Source organism: Bombus affinis, chromosome 2 (assembly GCF_024516045.1).
Source record: "Bombus affinis isolate iyBomAffi1 chromosome 2, iyBomAffi1.2, whole genome shotgun sequence".
Taxonomy (NCBI): Eukaryota; Metazoa; Arthropoda; class Insecta; order Hymenoptera; family Apidae; genus Bombus; species Bombus affinis.
This window is the reverse complement of record NC_066345.1, coordinates 15,689,973-15,710,275: the sequence shown is the minus strand read 5'-3', so window position 1 is coordinate 15,710,275 and position 20,303 is coordinate 15,689,973. Positions and strand designations below refer to the sequence as shown.

The 20,303-nt window shown below is 37.3% G+C and overlaps 3 protein-coding genes across 6 annotated transcripts in view; 2 read left to right on the top strand and 1 right to left on the bottom strand.

The window, feature by feature from the left end:
• The window catches only part of LOC126928876 (phospholipase A1-like), a 241,015-nt gene that overhangs the window by 120,321 nt on the left and 100,391 nt on the right, over positions 1 to 20,303 (top strand). The window contains exon 1 of one of the 3 annotated variants that reach the window (XM_050744729.1): positions 7,783 to 7,793. The exons of the other annotated variants lie outside the window; for them this stretch is intronic. The gene's annotated coding sequence lies outside the window, so the exon portion shown is untranslated. Of the gene's footprint in view, positions 1 to 7,782; positions 7,794 to 20,303 lie in introns of those variants that run through there. 3 annotated transcript variants of the gene reach the window in all.
• Positions 1 to 20,303, top strand: part of LOC126928868 (5-hydroxytryptamine receptor 1A) — a 117,359-nt gene that overhangs the window by 86,794 nt on the left and 10,262 nt on the right. Inside the window, exon 4 of one of the 2 annotated variants that reach the window (XM_050744710.1) lies at positions 14,529 to 14,697. In XM_050744710.1, the coding sequence (XP_050600667.1) occupies positions 14,529 to 14,697 (169 nt within the window). Of the gene's footprint in view, positions 1 to 14,528; positions 14,746 to 20,303 lie in introns of both variants that reach the window. The other variant, XM_050744709.1, reaches the window with a different exon arrangement.
• LOC126928867 (26S proteasome non-ATPase regulatory subunit 1) overlaps positions 8,502 to 20,303 on the bottom strand; it is a 91,375-nt gene continuing 79,573 nt past the window's right edge. The window contains exons 11-14 of the mRNA XM_050744708.1: positions 13,451 to 13,785; positions 10,706 to 11,058; positions 9,766 to 10,111; positions 8,502 to 8,858 (exon numbers count right to left, since the gene is read on the bottom strand). Coding sequence (XP_050600665.1) covers positions 8,788 to 8,858; positions 9,766 to 10,111; positions 10,706 to 11,058; positions 13,451 to 13,785 — 1,105 coding nt within the window. The 3' untranslated portion in view covers positions 8,502 to 8,787. The remainder of the gene's footprint in view (positions 8,859 to 9,765; positions 10,112 to 10,705; positions 11,059 to 13,450; positions 13,786 to 20,303) is intronic.

The window sequence follows — 20,303 nt, the reverse complement described above, 5'->3', positions numbered from 1 at the left end:
CATTTATTAATTTGATCGAATTATATCGAATCTCGTATCATTTGCTGGTACTTTCATGCGATTACAAAAATCCGATATTATGGAAATAAAACGTATATAGAATCTGATAGAAAACAGTTTATAACTAAATGAACGAATTATCTTTCTTGTTATTTTTAGCGGTAAATTAATAAGCGGCGGTATATATATTTGAAAATTGATAAATGCAATTTATTTAGGCATTATATTTCTTAAATCATATTTATTTGGTTTGTGAGAGCCGCGAATCTCTAGTTCTTCCGAATCCAATATTTTTCTTCTCAAGCTACTAAATAATTTTGGTGTTTTAAACCGATATCCAATGGTATTTTATTGTGCAACTCATCTATGCCAAAATCGCGTACCATTAGCTTTAATATGTAAAACTCTGCTATGTACCGCGCAAAGACTCATCAGAAATTCAGAATCGCTAACTGGAATCAAAACGGGCTAATTGCCATGAATTTATTAGTAGTTCGTTTTGATCTAACTCTTCGTTATAACTCTGACCTAGATTCACCCATGTCTTAAATTTCTAATTGTCGCCACTCTATTAGCAAATCATTTCCATCGAGCTGCTCTTTATAACATTAACGAAGCATCGCATAATTCAATTCTGCGGCTACGATCTGACATTGTTGCTGAATCTATTAATATTGGGTTGGCAACCAAGCGATTGCGGATTTTGTCATTAGGTGGCATTGACAAAACCCGCGATTACTTAGTTGCCAATAGATCGTTCTTATTCGAATTTACATTTTCTTTTATCCGTCACGCGTATATATACGACCCAGCAATCCTGTACAATTTTCGAATAAAAATTTCTATTTTTTCAAACATCATCGCAAGGCATGTTTTTTATTCGCTAAAAAAGAAACGCACGAATCGACGACAACCGAAGCGATATATTCGTCGAGCTTACGGGTTTGTCTGTCAGAAAGCACTGGGCTGGCGGCTCATGGAGAGCCTCGCAAACAGCTTTAATTTTTAACGGCAAGAAAAGTTATCCCGTTCCGCCCTATTAATTCCTATTCTCCTCGTGTACTCATTAAACTCGCTGAAATATGTAACACGGTTTCTGTGCGAGAACGTGGCACACTGGCCTAACAACCGAACACACCACCGCGCTTCCAATTAACCCGACCGGGATTAAAACGCGATTCGAACAATATTAATTCCCAAACGCACCATGGACACCCGATGCTCATCGTTTACGGTTGGATGTCGTTTGTTTTAACGAAGCGACGACACGTTTCACGCGCCTCTTTCGCGTGCGGTGCAAATGTTTACGGGAACGAAAACCGCGGAAGCAAAGCGTGATTTTTTTTTTTGAAATTTACGATCTAATCCACAGAGTAATAAATATTTTTTAGTAATAAAAATTTATATCGATTCTTTTTTTAATTTAATATTCGACCGATACCGGCGATGGTTCATAGGCGATTGCTATAATTCTGTTTATTATCAGTCGAATATTCGAGAACATTCGTAAGTTATTGCGAGATTCATTGAGAAAATTGTTGGGAAAACTTTCATCAATTTGTTCTTAAATTCATTGATTTCGGCAAAGTTTCTCGTCGTTCGCCTTAAGTAAACGCTACTTGCGTTTGCTGTTCCAGCAGTTTCTTCGTCTTAATTCGAAACTGCAAACAATTTGCGAGAGCATCTGCTACTTCACAGGATTGTTTTCGCCATTTCTTATCGGTATCTCTCGGTAGGAATAAAAATTCTATGCCATGAATGCACAAACGTCTTTTAATAAGAAACGTTGTTGAGAGAGCGGCAAGAAAGGCAGAAGTGTAAATTGGATTCAGAATCGACGTACATACTTATGTATGCAGCGTTGAGCATTCGTATTTCTGCAAAGTGGGAAAAACTTTCGAAATCCACGTTTACGATATAACTGATGAAACTTCCTTGAAAACTTCTACATCTTTCGTAATATTTGAAATTCAAGTAATCAGATGTGAAATTTAAAATATCGTTTCCCTAATTACTCTGATCTCTATTACTTTAATAAATTATTAAAAACTAATATTTCGCTCCAATAGATTATATTTCAGTTTATTTTACTTTAGTTTATTGTACGTGTTACAATTTTTAGCAAAATTGGAAATACCTTACGAACTTGATATTTCTAAAGTCTGTGTGTGCTTTTATTCTATCACTATTTTGAATAAGTCGTTCAAGGTGCAGAATACGTGGAAAATGCTCGGAGGAAAAAGGAATGAGGACGATGTAGCATTTTAACTTAACCAGATATGAAAATTATAACAAATGAAATGTCTGAGAAATGCTCTTTTTCTATTGCGATGTACGAACGTTTTATTAACCGTGATCCAGATATTTAACTAATAAACTTATTATCTTTCTAGCGGTTTACATTTCCACCTCGTTGCGTTTCCATTCCACGTTTCGAACAAAAATATTTTCTCACTAATGTTTCAAGAAGGATTTATGTAAAAGTTGATACTGAATTTTACATAAATGGACTACGTGTTCGGGATATTTCTTCTAAATCAGAAGAAAAGATTGCAGCTTGTAAAAAAAAGAAACAATTTTCACGCAATTAAATCTCCAATCCCCGATAATTTCATTTCGATCGTTCCAACAGTCATCAATCTTCGCGGCTTTGTAATTCCCGCGAGGAGAAAACATCGAAAACGATAGAAGTCTGTTCCGCAGCGAGAGAAATAGTATTTTCGCGATGCACGCGACTAAGGAAGGCGAGTGTTTTTTGTTGAACACGTGGGATATTCTCACGCGAACCGGAGAAATTCGATACACGCGGGCAACGTACGAAAAAACGTTCACAGATAGTCTAACATATCTAACTTGCGCGGTTGCATCCTCGAACGTTAATATGGTGAACCATTTCATAACCAAATACACGGCTCTGGCTGCAGAAACGATGAATTTCGCTCCGTGTTTCGTCTATGGAAATTCGAATTCCGAATGGTAATTCGCGCGTTTCCCTCGACACGCGTAGCATGCACGAAATTGGCGGCAACACGCTGCGCGTAAAATTAATAATCGATGGTTTGTATTTCAAGGCGTTGTTTTAAGCGGCGGAATGTTTTCAGGCGCGATGAATTTTATTGGGAAAAATTGTATTCCAAATTTTGCCCGTAGTATCTGTTTCCTTGAAACTTTTGCCCCGAGGAAGAAAATTAGGAGGAAAGAATTTCGTATTATAATGCAAATTCAGGTATTTAGAATGCATCGAGTATCGCGGGAAAAAACTTTATAAAATTCAAATTCGTTTTATGTGTATTAATATTTATATCGCGTGAATTATCGCGTCGATTTTCGTCGATAATGTACGTAGGCTTCTCTAAATGTTAAGTGTGCAACATTTAGATCGACTCTATTAATAAATTATATTTTTACTCTATACGTGCATAATGTTAAACCCTAATTTCTTTGCCGCTACCTGTTTCATCAAATTCAAGAATTTCAAGGAAACGTTAACTCAGAATTCTGCTTTTTTCAGAAAATTTTGTATTATCATATATTTCTTTCTATTTCCTTGAACGAGCTATAAATACTTATTTATAGGAAGTATGGGACTAACAATATTAATTTCACATTATAACCCGCCCAACTGCTTTATTGAATACCAGAAATATATTATCCTTTCATTATCTCAAATAGTCGACATTCCATACTAGATCGATACAATATATAGTATATTTCATAAGCGTACATAACATATTTCATTTTTGTAAAAACCGAAGAAATTAGAGAGTAATATTGTATAATATAACGACTCATTCGGTAGAAATTAATTCTTGGAACTACAAAGTAAGTTGTACTTATGTCATATATAACACATAACCAAACAATTACAAACTTACCAAATATTAGTGAAGCGGATCCTCGATTATCCAAACACCCGTTGCTGGAACATTCGATTACGTTAATCCTGTCACACGATAATGGAAATTCAGATCACTGTAGCGTTGTGCACAAACACTATGTTAACGACGCGTTTCGAAATGAAAATTTTAACGAGTTTGAATAACATATAAGATTGCATTAAAAGTAATAGAATATCCGATATAATTGACTAGAAGATTAGGTAATGCATCGCAAGGACATTTTTCTGATAAGACCAATGAGAATCCAAAGATATTTAACAGAGTGAATAATATCGATATGATATGAACGAAACACAAGACCAGGCTAACCTTACTTTAAAGAACTTTACAAGAAACGCGATGCACGTTAACAACTCAAAAACATTGAGAAAGTACGCTGCGAGACAACAAGAAGATAATTGAAACACACAAACATAACAATACGTAATAAATTACATATCATTTTCACGTGAAATTTGATTGCGACACGAATCGTATGATTTTTTCGAACCTTATCATCACACAGTGATCATCTGATCATTCTGAAGCAACATTAATTCGAATAATCAAAGATTCATCGTAATATGTTTGTATATATTGAATATTTAATTTAAGAAACAGTATTCTGACACAACAGAACGCGCGAAATTCTTCAATATGGCACCCACTGTGTGTTTACATTTGAATCGCGGTATAACATTACGCGCACATCGCTTTTAACCGGAGAAATTTAAAGTATTTAGTTTGTTTAACGTTAATATATCGTGGTAAGACATTTTCGAAAGCAAAATCACTTTGTACGACACGACAAAATACGAAAAGATCATTTAGTACCCACGCACTCGAATCGCGTACGTTCGCGATCACCGCATGCAGCGCACTCTGAATGGCAGAAGACTAAAGAGCAAAAATTGCGTAGTGAAAAATCGCGGGAATTCGATTGTAAAGGAAACCTCATTTCACGCTCAATATATCATAATGATTTATTTACGATGTCGTTGGTGGAAAGTCGAAAAAGTTCTTCAGAGATGTTCTTCTTCTTGCGTTTTTTTTCGCGTTTCATATTTGAAAACAAAAATTAAAATGTTATGGAATATTTATTGCAGATTTTGAGTCGAGTGACAGCTTTGATCTATCGTTCTGTTAACTGGCTATTCCGTTATATCATTTAAAAGAATTCGAAAAAATTCAACCATGAAATTGAAAATTAACTACTGTAAACGAGCTATAGCGTTAATTTTAATTTTCAATTTTTATAAATCCAAGTACGACAGTAAATGTAACCTTTGCTAATGTAAAAATTTGTAAATGTAAACGTGCGATAGCAAATTTTAACTTTTACAAATGTACGTATATTCGGAATGTATACCAAATTCAAATATAAAAATGCGTTAAAAATAGGAAACCAACTATCGAAAGGATAGTTATAATTTGTCTGACCCAGTTAGCAATTACAAAAAGCGCTAGAAAATAAAAATTTATCCATTTCAAAATTCATTTCCTATATGAAATGAAATACTGTGTGCAAAACGTTCAAATCTTTTTCGTTCTATTATAGAAATTGATATTATTGTACCGTCTGTTTTTAATAGACTTGGATTCGTTGACGGTAAAACAATTTAGGTAGAAGTGAAATGAATCCAGTGATTGCGTATCAAATTTCATCGATATTTGATAAAAAATTTGTTGGAAATGTACCGATGGATATAGTAAATTTCATAATAGCAGGGACAAAAGAGAAATAGAATAGGACGAGAGAGTATGCCTCGATTGAGACTATCATTTTCCGTGTACGTAGTAAAAGGTTATAGGTAAACAAGCTTGATATTATAAATGAAAAGAGATCTTTCAACCAACGTTCAATTTTTTCAAATAATAACTTATTCCATAAAATGTACAGTACCACACATTTTGAAATGGCCTGTCCTACACTACCTACGCTATAAATATTATATATTTACTAATATCTTTTATCCAATTTTTACAGAAGATCAATTGAACCTGTTCTGATCTTGCCAATTTAATTCAAGTATCAAGATATATCATTTATCGCTTTCCTCTATACTTAACTGTATTTTTCATGATCGTTCAAAAAGTTTCTTCGATACCACCTAATGACAAAATCCACAATCACTTAGTTGCCAACGCAATAGAATACAGAGGAAAATGTGGCTTGTAGTTTCATTCTTTACTTATCCTATTCGTTTCCTTATCGAGTTTTTATTAAAATTTGATGAAGAAACTTTTCGAACGATTATGAAAAATACAGTTAAGTATAGAGGAAAGCGATATATGATATATCTTGATACTTGAATTAAATTGGCAAGATCAGAACGAGCTGAATTGAACTTTTGTAAAAGTTGGATAAAAGATATTGTCATTAGGTGGTATTGACAAAATCCGCAATCACTTAGTTGCCAGGTCAATATTATAAATCTTATTTCACCTCCGATTATCTCATTTAATAAATTACCATCGCGCATTTATAAACGAAGTTTATGGACGCTGGTCCCAGCAGTTTGATCGACCAGTGTCTTGTCATCAGTGACTGACAATGAAGCGAGCTCTTTTATTCGACGAAAACACGCCTCTTTCCTCGCAGATACTAACCCTCGTTTAGGGCTCTCACGGAGTCACGAATTCAAACGGCATGTTCGCTCGTTTCCTGACTGTTCGATGAACGTTCAGTCGATCGCTTTGGATGGAGGTTACGGATGAAGGTATTCGTCAATCGCTCTATACGACACGCCAATATCTCGTCGAAGAGAAGACTATCGATAAAGGGTCGAATAGATGAATCGCGATGTTTTTTTTTTTTAGAAAGAAATCACGCGTGATCCGATCAATCGTTCCTGATACCAATTTCGTTTCTCGTTTTTCTGTGAAGTCATCGGAACATCTATTTAAACTACTGTACAAAGTATGTCAGAATTAATGCAACTGTAATTAGAACGATATTACAACATCTGTCCACTTTAACGTATTAACGCACGTATTATCTAAATTGATCGACTCCACTTTCTTTTATTAATTCTTTTATTTCATTAACCAGGTAGACGATTGATAAATCCATTTTCATGAAACGAATCATTATTTTCTATAAGCTCATTTATCGCAGTGTTTCGATTTATGGAGTTGTTCAATGTGGCTTCTGGCTCGTATAATGAAATACAGTATCGACCAAACGATTCAGACCAGTACGTATTATGTATTCTGTAGAACGTAGGATTAGTTCAAAAAAGGTCAACTCAGGATTCTGCTATCTTGGAGAACTCTTTTGTCAAAAATTCATGAGAGCAAAGGAAATTGCTGTTGTATGTGTGTATACGTGTGCTATGCTCGAAAGCGTAAGTTCTCGGAATGGAGTCACGCGACAAACAAACATTAGGATCAACGAAGTAAAATTCGAAAAATGGCGCACTATCGTTAATTTATTCTTCGCTTTTTAACTATTTGTTTCGTATTAATTTAGCTGGAAAGGTTCGCGCTAAAAATCGTGCACCAGAATCGTTAACTTGGGGACATGTAACCTTGAGAAGAAAATAATCTAGATGGTATAATGGCAAATGCAATATAGCGTATATCATCATACATATTACTTTCGTGCATATGAAATTTTATTTGTGGAAAGTTTAATCGTATTCGAAATTTTGCCCGATATTTGGTTAATATAAGCTGGTTAAAAGAGAGGAAAAAATCCAATACAATGCACGACTGTTGAATATTTAGAAGATTTAAAATAAAGTTGTTAGAACTTCATTATTCGACGTCATGAATCAACGGGATACTGGCGTAACTTTTTTATGAGTTTCGACTTTGAAAGCGTATCGTAACAGCTGCTGAAAATATAAATTCACCACTTGAGGAAGCTTATGTAAATGTTGATTTGTCGAATTCAAGAGTCATGATATTACGTTGGAAGATAAGTCGGCAGAAAAGCCGGAAAATATCGTATCGAAATACCATTTTAAAAGAGATTATTGAAAATAGTCCACGATAAATAACAGAAAAGATAATGCGTGGAATTAGGATAGAATAAGTAATGGAGGTATTACGTGAAAATTTTGTAAAATCTACTTACCTTTTAGTGCTTTACTTTAAGAAATTGTTAAAATATTGTTACGGTAGAAATTATTCATCGGAAACTTTCTTTTATTAATCGTTAATTTCGTTTCATTATTAATTACGAGGTGAATTATTAAAACTATCTTCGTTTATTTCATAAAACGTATCGTAGATCCTTTGTACGCACTAAAATAATTAAAAAACTCCCTGTAAATGTTTGCTAAACGTAAAACCTGCGTGCCAAGAATTGCGTACAACGTAAAACTAGCTGCAAAAAGAATCTATGTAAAGTTAAATCCCCAGCTTTCAATCCTTTATCCATATAGCGAGAATGGAAAAAAAATTCCGAGATTTTTCAAAAAGTTGCTTTGAACTTTGCAATACATTTACTTAAAAAACTATGGAAATTTAACACGAAGTTAACGCGCGAACGAACAAAATCTCTGACTGAAAATTTATACAACTATCCACAGAATTCTCTCGTACGCGCATTTTTCCGCAATTTTCGGTCATATTAAAACGGGCACGAGCTTTGGATTAATAACATATACACGTATATGCGGTTAGACCAAATAATATATTTATTAAAACTCGAATGAAACAGCAGTTGTAAATCGTATATGGTAAACGATGCAGGGAATTTGCTGCTTAACAATGATAAAATTAACTATACAAAAATAAGAGATAGAAGGTACAGAGATAGGCGTTACATGAAACGGAGAGGAAATGGCCACAGTATTTTTCCCTTGTTGCTTCTATCAACAGTGAACTGTAGTGCGTAGCGTGAACGAATGACCCGTGTTGCGTCGATGGAGCCACAAGAAGGATTTCTGCTACACGCCATTTAATCTTCGGTATATTCGAATGGCTCTGGAGGTTCCGCTTCTTGCTCTTCTTCCGGATGAGGGCCATAAGCTGGAACATAACGACCATAATCGAACCTAAAGCGGCGATAAGCTTTCCTAAGAAGCGAATCGGTTCGGCGAGCGCTACAGACAATTAACTGGCGACAAGACAGTAATTGGCTTTCTGCGATAATTTTTACAAGCAAAGAAAATTTGAGATGCAAAGAATATAGTTGGTGAGTTTGACTTGCAGGAAGCTCATCTATCGATTAAGAAATTCCAGGAACGAGTTTTTTAGTTCTGATCGTTGGAAAACCGTGTGAGACATTTCGTAGGCTAAATATCTGCCTTTTGGATTTTAGAAAGTTCTTATTCACGAGACAAATATTGAAGTTCCCTTTGCCTGTTTCGTGTGAAGGTTTCTTGACATTTATCGGTGGAAAATTTTCTTCCGCGGAACAGAAGAGGGAAGAATCTCCTAACTTAGAACTATGTCAACGAGAATGTGAATGAAGGAGAAATGTAATTTTCAAAGTATAACAACGTATAACCTGATAACCGTGGAAGACGAGTTAACTCGTCAATCGAATTGTCAAACTCTTGGACGATTATATCAAACATTCGTTACATCACACTTATTCTCATGTTCATCGTTGTATATGTTGTTACTCGTGATAAACAGTAAATACGTTTAAATTGGTATTTCACGAATGTGTACCGTTAGATTTCAATTAATTTAGTTTCGTCCTCCTGAAATAATTTCCATTTTGCTACATTTTCGATACGTTCCGACAGAAACGATGAAATAAATGTATTCTTCGTTTAAATCCTTCTTTAATTACGTTTCCCTAATACGTAACTTAACTTATATATAAAGACAGAAATAAATGTGATAATAAAACGATTTTCTCAAAAACTGAATGGCCATTTTCGGTGTCATCGCAGAGCAACAATTTCTTTAAAACGTATCGACTTACCGGCTACTGGTTCCACGAGTTCCTCTTCGGTATCCGATTGAATGTGCTTCACCATGACGATACCGCCGATCTGAATGTCCTTGACAGGAGCGTAATGACTACCCTCTACCAACTGTATCACCTTCAGCTGCTGCCTCAGCACGCGAGCCGGATTCTGAAGGATCTCGAAGTTAGGCTCAGCTTCCTTTTTCTCCTTCTCTGTCGTCTTCTCCCCCTCGTCCTTGCCCTTCTTCTCGACCTTTTCCTTCGTTTCTTTCACTTCCTTCGCTGGTTCTTTCTCTTTCTTTTTTTCTTCTTTCTCCTTGGCTGCCGCCTCGACAGTCTCCTTCGCTGTCTCTGGTGGATCCTGCGATTAAAAATTAAACGACGAAAATAAAAAAAGAAACAGGCAATTCCAGCCTGTGGAAGCATCGTTTATCTGGCTTTGCGGCGAGTCAGTGCGTTAAGAGATTGGTCTCCGCCCTAGGAAAACGGATGACCCGGAGAGATAATCAGTTACGATTATCTGGAAAGAAAATCGTGCAAGGAGCGGAGGTAACATCGCATAAGCGAGACGAGAGGAAGGAAAATTGTGAAGAGTTCTGAGATTTATCAAAGATATCCGCGAGACTGTTTGAGGGCTTAGTGGAAAAGTGGGATACAAGTGCATCGTTTTTTAAAAATCAGATAAGCACCGGAAAGCATGTACGAGAGGCTTATTTATCCGGAACTTTAAGCCTTTAAAAATACATATAATATATCTTACGTACTTTAATATTTTAGCATTTTAATATTTAAGTTTAGTTTCGTACACGAATTTCTCAACTTCAAAATTTTCCCACTTGTGATCCCCTCTCTCCAACCTCTCGCTCGTGACTCTACGAATCCGATCAATGCTGATAATACGATAACCACTCGACGACTGAACGACGAAATATTCGAGAAAATTGTTCAAACTCACTACTTCCATTTTTTCGTGAGAATCGCGAGCGCGCCTCTCGGATTCACGTCTGCGAGCTCTGGCAGCGATGCTGAGAACAGCGGTCGTGATCTTCTCCCTTTCCTCGCGTTTCTTCTCTTCGAGAGGCGCGGGATAGGCATAGACGCTTGGCCTGGCATTCGAACGAATTTCCAGCTTTGGCATCTTTAGTTGAGCATTCAGAGCGATTATACAAGTCGGAGTAAAGGCCAGAGCCAAGCAATGGGCCAATGGGAACCAATACCAGTACTGGGTGAATACTAATGCACCGACCACAGCCAGCATGTTCGTGTGACCTGTTCTTGATTGCAGCGATACCGTCACGTTTCGGCCACCTGGAACCATTATCATTCTTACGTACAAGCGAATATTGAATATGCGAATTCATATTTTTATGAGCATCGAAGAAATGGGGCGTAGCCAAAGATTCTCCCGTTTAATAAATAAATAACTGTATCGTAAAGCGCGAGATATCCAACTTTGTCACGGCAGTTTTTCAAATTTTTTCTTCGGCGAAAGATATTGAATTGTTTTGTAGCGGCACGTGAATCACCGGAAGATTCGAATCGGCAGTGACTCATATTGCTGTGCCTTAGAGTGTCAACGTTGTTTTCATTCGCGAGCTTCAGGAATAAACGAACTGCGGACAAAAACATTATCGCTGTTGTGAGTTATCATCAACAGAAATCACATTTGAACTTTTTCTAAGTTCACTGGTCGATATAAATAGACGAACATGCTCTCTAGGTGGAGTGTTTAGAGCGACGATTACACCCGACGCACACTATCTCTGTACCTGTACTTGAAGCGATTTCAATATACACCGACTACTATAATTTTATCGCTCGTCTCTTTAATAAACTAACACGTTTAATATCATCTCAATCCCATCACGCGATATTTCGATAAGTAGGTATTGTCTTTGTAGATATATTTTAAAGTTTAGAATGTTCTCTTATGATATGGTTGGGTTATGAGAGACTAGAAAATAGATCGCTTAACTTCAGAATCTTTCAATTCAATTTATATTCTACGCCTTACGTCATGGATACGAACGTGTTCAAGATTGCACGTTTAATACGTTACAACCTAATGCAATAAATAGCGGACCTTTCGTACAGTGTGTACATTCTGTATATTTTTGCAGCCTTTAAAGCTCTCATAAATTCATTACGAACGTTCGCGTTCCATTAATAAGCAATTAGAAGATGTTTAAATAATTGCTATTGCCTTACCTGCAGACGATAAATTACACATTTGCAGGGGAAACACGGTGGACAAGTTAATTAGTTCGCCTGCCTTGATCAAATTTATGACCCAACTTCTTCAAGTGTAATTCCCTAGTTGAACTATTTCGCTCCGTTATTGTTTAAAATAGAGATAGAGAATCCGTTTCGTATATATTTAGACTTTCAGTGGCAATAATACATTTGCAATAATAATGCGCAATTGTTACACGTAACTCGTACAACTTAAATCTTCTTCCCCATTCTATTGTGTACCACGATACACTAACTAGTTCCCTTTATGAATTATTAGGTTGTTCGAAAAGTTTCTTTCGTTTCATGAGGAACTAATAGACGCACAACGTTTTCTCTTTTATATTATTTTGTCGATTCATTTTGTTCTGTTGAGATAAACACCGTGACATTTCACAGACTTGGTTTCACGTTTGTACGAAGGTGCACTGTTGTAAAGAACACTTTCCACTTTCGAAGTCCAATACGTAAAATTGCCACTTACATTTCACGTTTTAAGAGGAAAATCGCCCCATATCATAAATTTTCATAAATTTCTGTATTACGTTCTAAAAGATTTGAAATATTTCTTTCGAAAAATATTCTGCTTGAGACCTTCCATTATCAAAAAACTATTTCTTCGCGTTACAAAGAAACTCGTAACTCAGTTGTTCGACAATATCGAGAGCATCGGAACTGAAAAATAACCTGCACTGCGATAAAACAAATCCGCAATCGTCCAGACACATCGACCGTATCAGACACTTCAAAAGGAAGCGATCAGCTTGCAACTTATCCCTGAAACAACGTCGCAACAACCAACGCTGCAACGATAAACGGAGAAGTTTCGATTTCGCTATTTCCCGTCTACGAGAGGACAAGCTTCGTAATAAGAACCTTTGATCGTCCATCTGTATTATATTTCCGTGCTAAGAAGACTTATCGAGTATCGTCCACTTTCACCCTAGCCCTTTCATCGGCTGATTCTTCACCGAATTGTATCTCCCTATCGTTGGCAAAATTTCTCAAGTTTGAGAAAAATCGGACCGAGTCGTTGTCTACACGATACGTACACTACGGACTTATATGCAAATTTATAATTTTTACAGCATAATTAAGCGATTAGAATCTCGATAGAACATTGCGTTAGCTACCCGTTATCATAGAAAGCACTATTCTTTGAATATTTTATAAACTTCCTCATATTGCGCTTTCAAGTTCAAAAACTATTCGAATTCGTTGTGAAACAAAGATGAGATAGAAATTTAAGTAGACCGCGGATATCTTTGCGCCTGTGGGAAATTTAAAAACGCGAAGATCTACGAAGATGTATTACAATGCTCGCTGTGGTATTTAATACGCAGAACAAACCTTTGCTCGCGTTTCGTTTCTCTAACTGCGTCCACAAAAATCTGAATTTGCACGAACATCCGCGATCTAAGATGACGGCAACGAAAGAGAATGAACATCGTTTTAAAAGTTAACTCACCAGCGTCGATGATACCCTGGGCCAAGATAGCGCCGAACTTCGCCATCACGTCCTCGTGTTTGTCCACGACGACCTTCGCGTACAACGCCCTGAAATCTTTGACGCGAGCACACGTCGCCTCGGTTTGCTGGATCAAGATCATCGCAGACGCGATCAGAGCACCCTGACGAACGAAGTTCACCGAATCATTCGTCATAGGATCCAACAGAGCTATGGCTTCCTTCAAGCCTGTGCCAGCGCACGCTATTCCCAAGGCCATCGCTGCTCCGTATCTCACGTGAGGATTGTAGCTTTCCGCCAGCAACGAAACCACACTGGGACATTGCTCCGGTGTTCTGCAACAAAAATAACAAAGCTCTCCATTAACTGATTTATATACCGGATGAGAGATGATGTATGGTTCGTTGAGATAATGCATCCGCTAGATTCATCGATCATACAGTTTCAAGGTTGTTTTTGACGTAATTGCGTGGTTTGGATGGAGCTGTTAGGTCGCGAGCAATCTATTCGCTCTGAATCGGGCCGAATCTCGTCACGAGCGAGTAGACTGTGAGGAATCTATTCGCCGTATATTGACGCGAATCTCGTCACGAGCGAGTAGATTGCGAGGAATGTATTCGTTGCGAATCTACGGTGAAATGGAAACGTGGTTGTCCTTTGATCGGGCTCACGGGCATTTCGACGAGAAATTTGGAAATGCGTGGATTACACGGTTCAACGTAACGCGAAGATAAATCGAGACGCTCGTTGCTAGCACAGAATTGCGACGATGTTTACGACACTCGAGGTACTTAAAATCTCGAAGTAACAGAAAGGTAACGAAAAGATTTGTGGGCTTCCAAATAATCCTTAGATCCGTGACAGATACCGCGAAACACGTAGAAACATCCTCTGCGTCGTTCTCCATATATAATACGATAATATACAAAAATAAATAAATAAGCAAACTACTAATGTCCAATTTCTCTTTGTCGGAAAAAAGACACCATAGAAAATGCATTTTTCACAAATTCAACATGGAAAGATGAAGTAAAATATCGCGACACTAAGTGCATAATTCTGTATACCGATGTTTCAGGAAGACGACTCCGTGCTGGTGGACGGCGCGTGTCAAATACCGGATCCTCTGTACAAGTTGATCGGCAGCATAATCTGCTTTTACATACCACTGGGCGTGATGTTGCTTACGTACGCTTTGACAGTCAAACTGTTGGCGAACCAGCAACAGAATATAGGAGGAAGTACAGGTTGGTCCTCCGGATGGCTGGGTGGCCCGCAGGGCCCACCCTCGGGAGGTTAGTGTATTGTCAGGTACACTGACCCACTACATTCGCGATTCGATCATTCCACGACACCCGTTTCAACGCACTCCGCTCGTATCACGTACTGTTCTTTCCTTTCTAATTTCTAAATTTCTCGTCATTCGTGAATACTGTGATTCCCTCCCCATCTGCCTATCTTTTTACACGTCGTGCGATTTTCTATGGTATTTACGTTTACGTTATGCGTACAGAGAGAGGAGTTCGACGAAGACGTAAAAATTTTGCTATACGGAGAAATAAATATCAATTTGCGAGAAACGTTCAATTTTCTATCATTCAAGTTGTTTAAATTGTGGTAAAAATTATTTGAAATATCCACTACGAACGATCCTACGCTCTTAATATGGCAGAGCTCCGAGAAAAATGTGGAAACGGACAAAAATGATATGCTTCGAATATAAATTTCGTTCGATACTTTTTAATAGACATGAAATTAATTCAAGTCTTTCAAAAATGTATTCGCTCGAAAATAAAAAAAGGTTCTAACAATGTACGCAAAAAAAAAAAAAAAAAATAAAGACTGATTAACAAACATTTGAGTTGGATTACTTATTCCGAAGTAAACTAAGCGAACTGTAAGATGAAAGATAAGACGATAAGCGAGATCCAGCATCACAGTGCTTTGACAGGTTCTCGGAAAGTTCGCCCCCTTTAACTTTCAAGCGTCTAAAATTCCAATATTTTTCTGTACGTAGAAGTTTACAAGGGTTTTGCTCATAATAAACGCGTTATTCGCAAAAACGAGAACCTGTGCAATTATTTGTTTCGAGAGTGGAGAAAACAGATTGAGCTACGGCCAAGAAAGAAGTTTTAATGCTTGTAAAAGGCCAGAAGTTTCTACGTGACTGCCTGTTGCTTATGGTTAACCGATTATGTATTTCGAAGAAGTTGGCCGACTGGCTGCAGGTTATCGATTTTCAAATGGAACTATCGAATCGATCTACCGGAGAAGAAGTAATTCGTAGGAGGAAAGTTTATGTAACTCTTTTCTGTCCTGTTATTTACAAAAGCCTCTGGAAATTCTTCGGACGAGCAGTAAAGCAATGGAATGTGAAGTGCTTCTATAATGTCGGTATTAAAAGAGAAAGTTCGTGTATCTTGGGAAGTTCGGTTCGGAGCAAGCGAACGATGAAGTAAAGGAAAGTATTAGATTTCATATTATGAAGTTTCGAGATTGGAAAGTTACTTTAAAAAAAAAAGGAGGAGAAAAGAAATGAAAAAGAAAAACGAACCTTGCGAATTCTTCAGTTCCTTTAAACATATGATACGAGTGCGATGAAAATTAATATCGTTTGAAAATTATTAGAAAATTAGTAAAATTAACAGTGGAGCGATTAAGCGACTTGTTCGCTATCAAAACCAATAAAAACGAGACAAAAATGTTGTATTAACATGTCACAGATGTATCGAGTACGAGCTGAGGATTCGAGTGATACACATCAATTTACTATTATTTTTCATAAGATAGTTTCTTATATTTATTAACGTCAGCCTTTATTTATTACTATAAGAAGAATTTAAAGTTACTAAAACATATTTTGCGGCAGAGATAGAAGCCGAAACTTGATAATTACGAAGCTAAAGGATACCATTTCGAAATTGTTAATTCAAACTGTCAAGGTTCTTATTTGCATCGCTGTAACATCGCTATACTACAAAAATATGAATTAACATGGTAAATACGGGAAATATAAAGTACGAATTAATACGACACGCAGAAAGACGATATTTATGCTGCATATTGATATTTACGAACTAAGTTTACCGAACTAACATTTCACTTGTCGGACAGATTCGATAAAAATCCAATAAAATAAATATTTCAATTTGTCGAATAAAAGCTATGCTTCGCTGTATCGTGCGGATGTATTTTCAATGTAAATCTAAATTACCAAGCTGTCAGCAGTATCGTCGAGCTTTGCTTTTCTTGCTGTTTGCCGTCTAACGCGTGGAAAAATTTGCAAAATCGTGAAACCGGCGAACACGTTGAATGCCGCAGTTCCCCCCACTGCAAACGAATAAACGTAAGCGTAAAAAGACAGAACGTTACGTCGACGATATTTCATCGTTTCGAAGGGAACGCGTCAACGTTCGGCACGTTCGCGCGTCGACGAATCTCTAACGTTAAAAAATCAGACAGCTTCTGCGAAGCGATAATCTTCGAGTAAAATATCGTCCAGTGATACGTGACAATAGAAACGAAAGATAGAAAATCGAAGGTTCATACTCTGACATTCAAACAGTCTGTCGTTTTAATTGCTATTAATAAATTGTATTCACGCGTATAAACAAAAGGTAAAACATAGTATTTAAAAGCAAGCAGGAGGAAACATGGGAAATAATCCAGTAACAATCAAAGTAATAAAATAACACAGGAGATATTGCAATCTGTTTTATGAGAGTCACGCAACAATATAAAATTTCCACGCGTCCTTTGTCATTAGTACGGGTTCGTTCTATCTATAGCGTTGATATTGCGTCACGAATCATCCCCCATGTTCCCCTGATCAAATATTATTAACCGTTTTCCTCCATCTCTCACGCCAGACATCATTTCCATTTTGCTCGTCCACGTGCTAGAATTATCCCCGACAAACAAGAAGTTTTTCCTCGCGTTTCAACGAAAGAATGAAATGTCAAACTTAACTTTCGAGCATTGTCTCGCGGACTTCACGCTTTTTATCGCCCTTACTCCGGGTCTGAACTTAACAAAGCGAGTTATCGCGCTGCTTTTACAGCGAAATTTTAAAACGAAGTGTTCTTTAATTGAAAAAAAAGGGAAAAAAGGAAAGAAAAGAAGACAAAAAAGTGGCGTTGAAACCCGACGAAGAAGATATCTTATCGACGGAAAACTTGGAAGTTTGGCAATCGTTTTAAATTCTCTGCTACAATACAAGTTGTACAGGGCGATAATAAATAACAAAGATGTTAGTTTCACGAGTAAAGAATTTCCTCCACCTACATGAGAATTACGCCACGATATTTCACTTGCGAGCTACAATTAAATTAACTAAATGCCAAAAATTCTTGTCCGTCCACTTCCATTGCGACCAATCATCCTCCAAATTTTCCATTAATCAGTGCTCCCAATAATCGACCATTCTGTCAATCGATGTTAGCCAAGCTTCTATTCACGACCATACACTAACAGACAAAAAGACAAGAAAAAAAGAAAGAAAGGGAAAAAAGAAGTGGAATGGAGAGGAATAAGAAGAAAATGAAAATGAAATAAGAGAATCACGAGCAAAAAGACGATAAAATCCTAGCCGATTTCGTCTGATCTCAGATCAAAGTCGGAACCGATAACAACATTTTCGTGGCGAAGGGGCGATTTTTAATCAAAACCAGAGGGAATCGAACGGAACGTAAACGCGAATAGCCTCCGTGTCGTTCGTGTCTGTGGGGGAGCTTGCCGAGAGAGGGTATTACAGAGAATTTCGGTGTAATCCGGCAACGTTTCCCGGCCTTTGCCTTGGCGCGATTCGGCGGAGATTGCGATTAAGAGTTCTATAGATTGGCCGGCCTCTTTGTTCGACAGCGCAGCTTCCTTCGTGAAAGAAATTAAACCCTTTCCCTTGCCTCGAGCCATCCAAAGTGAGATTCCGCTGTCATGGGGAAAAAATGGAACGAGCTCGTGAGAAAAATCGTTTGTCGAGGGGACGCGCTAATTACCAGCATGAGGTCTCCAGGGAATTTCTAGGGAATTTACGTGTTAGCTACACGCTGCTTTCTACGGTTAAAACGTCCTATTTAATATCTTCTTCGTATATTAATATTTTCGTACGTTATTTACGGTATTTTTAAGTTTTTTTTTTCACTACGACAAGAGAAAATTTCTCTTGCAAAGACATTTTAAAACGAATTTCAAAAGAGCTTCGTTAAATTTCGTAGAGTCGTTCGAATTCGTACAATTTCAAAAACGAAAGGCAACTTTGATTTGTCGCTTATTCTTCTATAACGTGGAAAGATCTTTGGGAGATTTAGTTTAGAGATACAAATATAGAGGCTGCACCCTTTAGAATCGGCTCAGGTAGACTTGTTGTACGCTCTTTCTTATCCCACCAAGTTACAGTAGTCCGGAGATTGACAATTTTTCTGAGGGAAGAAGGAGAGATTTCTGTCGTTGTCGAGCAAAGTCTAGAAAATTGCAAAGAACGCTGGAAAAGTTTCGTGAGGCTATGTGGCGCAAATTGGGACGCAAAACGACGCCTCTTTCGACTGAAACATTTGCATCGGCCGATTTCACTTGCAAATTGATCGTTCGTGTTTTGCAACGTGCGCCAAAAGTGTCGGTGAAACAAAAGGCGCCGTTTTAAGAACTGTCAGAAATCAGGCCGCTCTAGATTCCTTCGAGCGAATCTATAATACTTCGGCCAGGTTTTAGAATAGTTAAGCATCTATATACAGAATTTCATTTGATTGTAGGATAACTACAGAAATGGTTACCGCTTTTTAATTTAGAGTTTAATTTACTTTGATCAAATCTGGTTTCAAGTTTAACAAAGTTTAATTCAGGAGCTCACTCTAATGTCTCCTCTGTAACTGGAATTCTTTTCGACCACGAGAAAGAAGATTATAATTAATTACAAAGTTTACGACGTAATATTACATTTATCGAAAACGTTGATCGATGTAAAACGTTTTCTAATTTAATATAACGTTTAGATACGTAGCTTAGATTAGAAAAACGAAGATGAGTTTGGTTTTCAAATATTCGTGCGCAAAACCATATGACTTATTCCTTCCCTTGGATAATATTTCTGCAGCAACGTATTGCTTTAAAATGCATACCAACTGTTTTTCCGAATCGAAAGAAGGAAATTAACTGTCAATCCCTGCTCCACGTTGCACAGTTTCGAGCTCCGGGAATCCTCCGCTCGTGGTTATATCGGACGAAATAAATTACAAATCTGGCTTTGAAATATGTAGTGGGTGACGCTGGTATTTTCGAGCCAAATGAATGCTGTGTTTCGGTACCAAAAAAGAACGATCGATACATCGGTTTCGAAACATCGTATATCGAGTCAGCTAATATATTAATATACTTTGATTGACGTGGAAACGAGAAACACGTTAAGACGAAACGAAGAAAGAGACTTTCTAAAGAGGTTTCGTAACTTTAATAAATAAAACAAACGATCGTCTGCTTTCGTTATTGACATATAGTTCCAATCTTCGATTGCAAAGTATTCGAGGAAACTGGGGTCGATCTCGTTCCAAAGAACATACACTTTTGCCGATAAGAGAAAAGAAAAAGGAGACATGAAAACGTCAAAATCGATTTTTTTTCTATCTTAGCTACTTTTTACGAGAGCGCGTCACATTTATCTCTGGGAAGAGCGAACCGCCTCTTCCATCAGCGTTGAAAATGGACGAAGGATTAAAAACGATCGTTTAGCCCCGTCGATCAGTCGTTTGGCGCAACTCGCGCGACATTTTTCTGTGCCAATCGAAAGCATGGTGCTCCTTTTCGTCTCCTTCGGCATCCAGCGCCGCCCATTCCTTGACAACGATAAGAAATTTCGACGTAC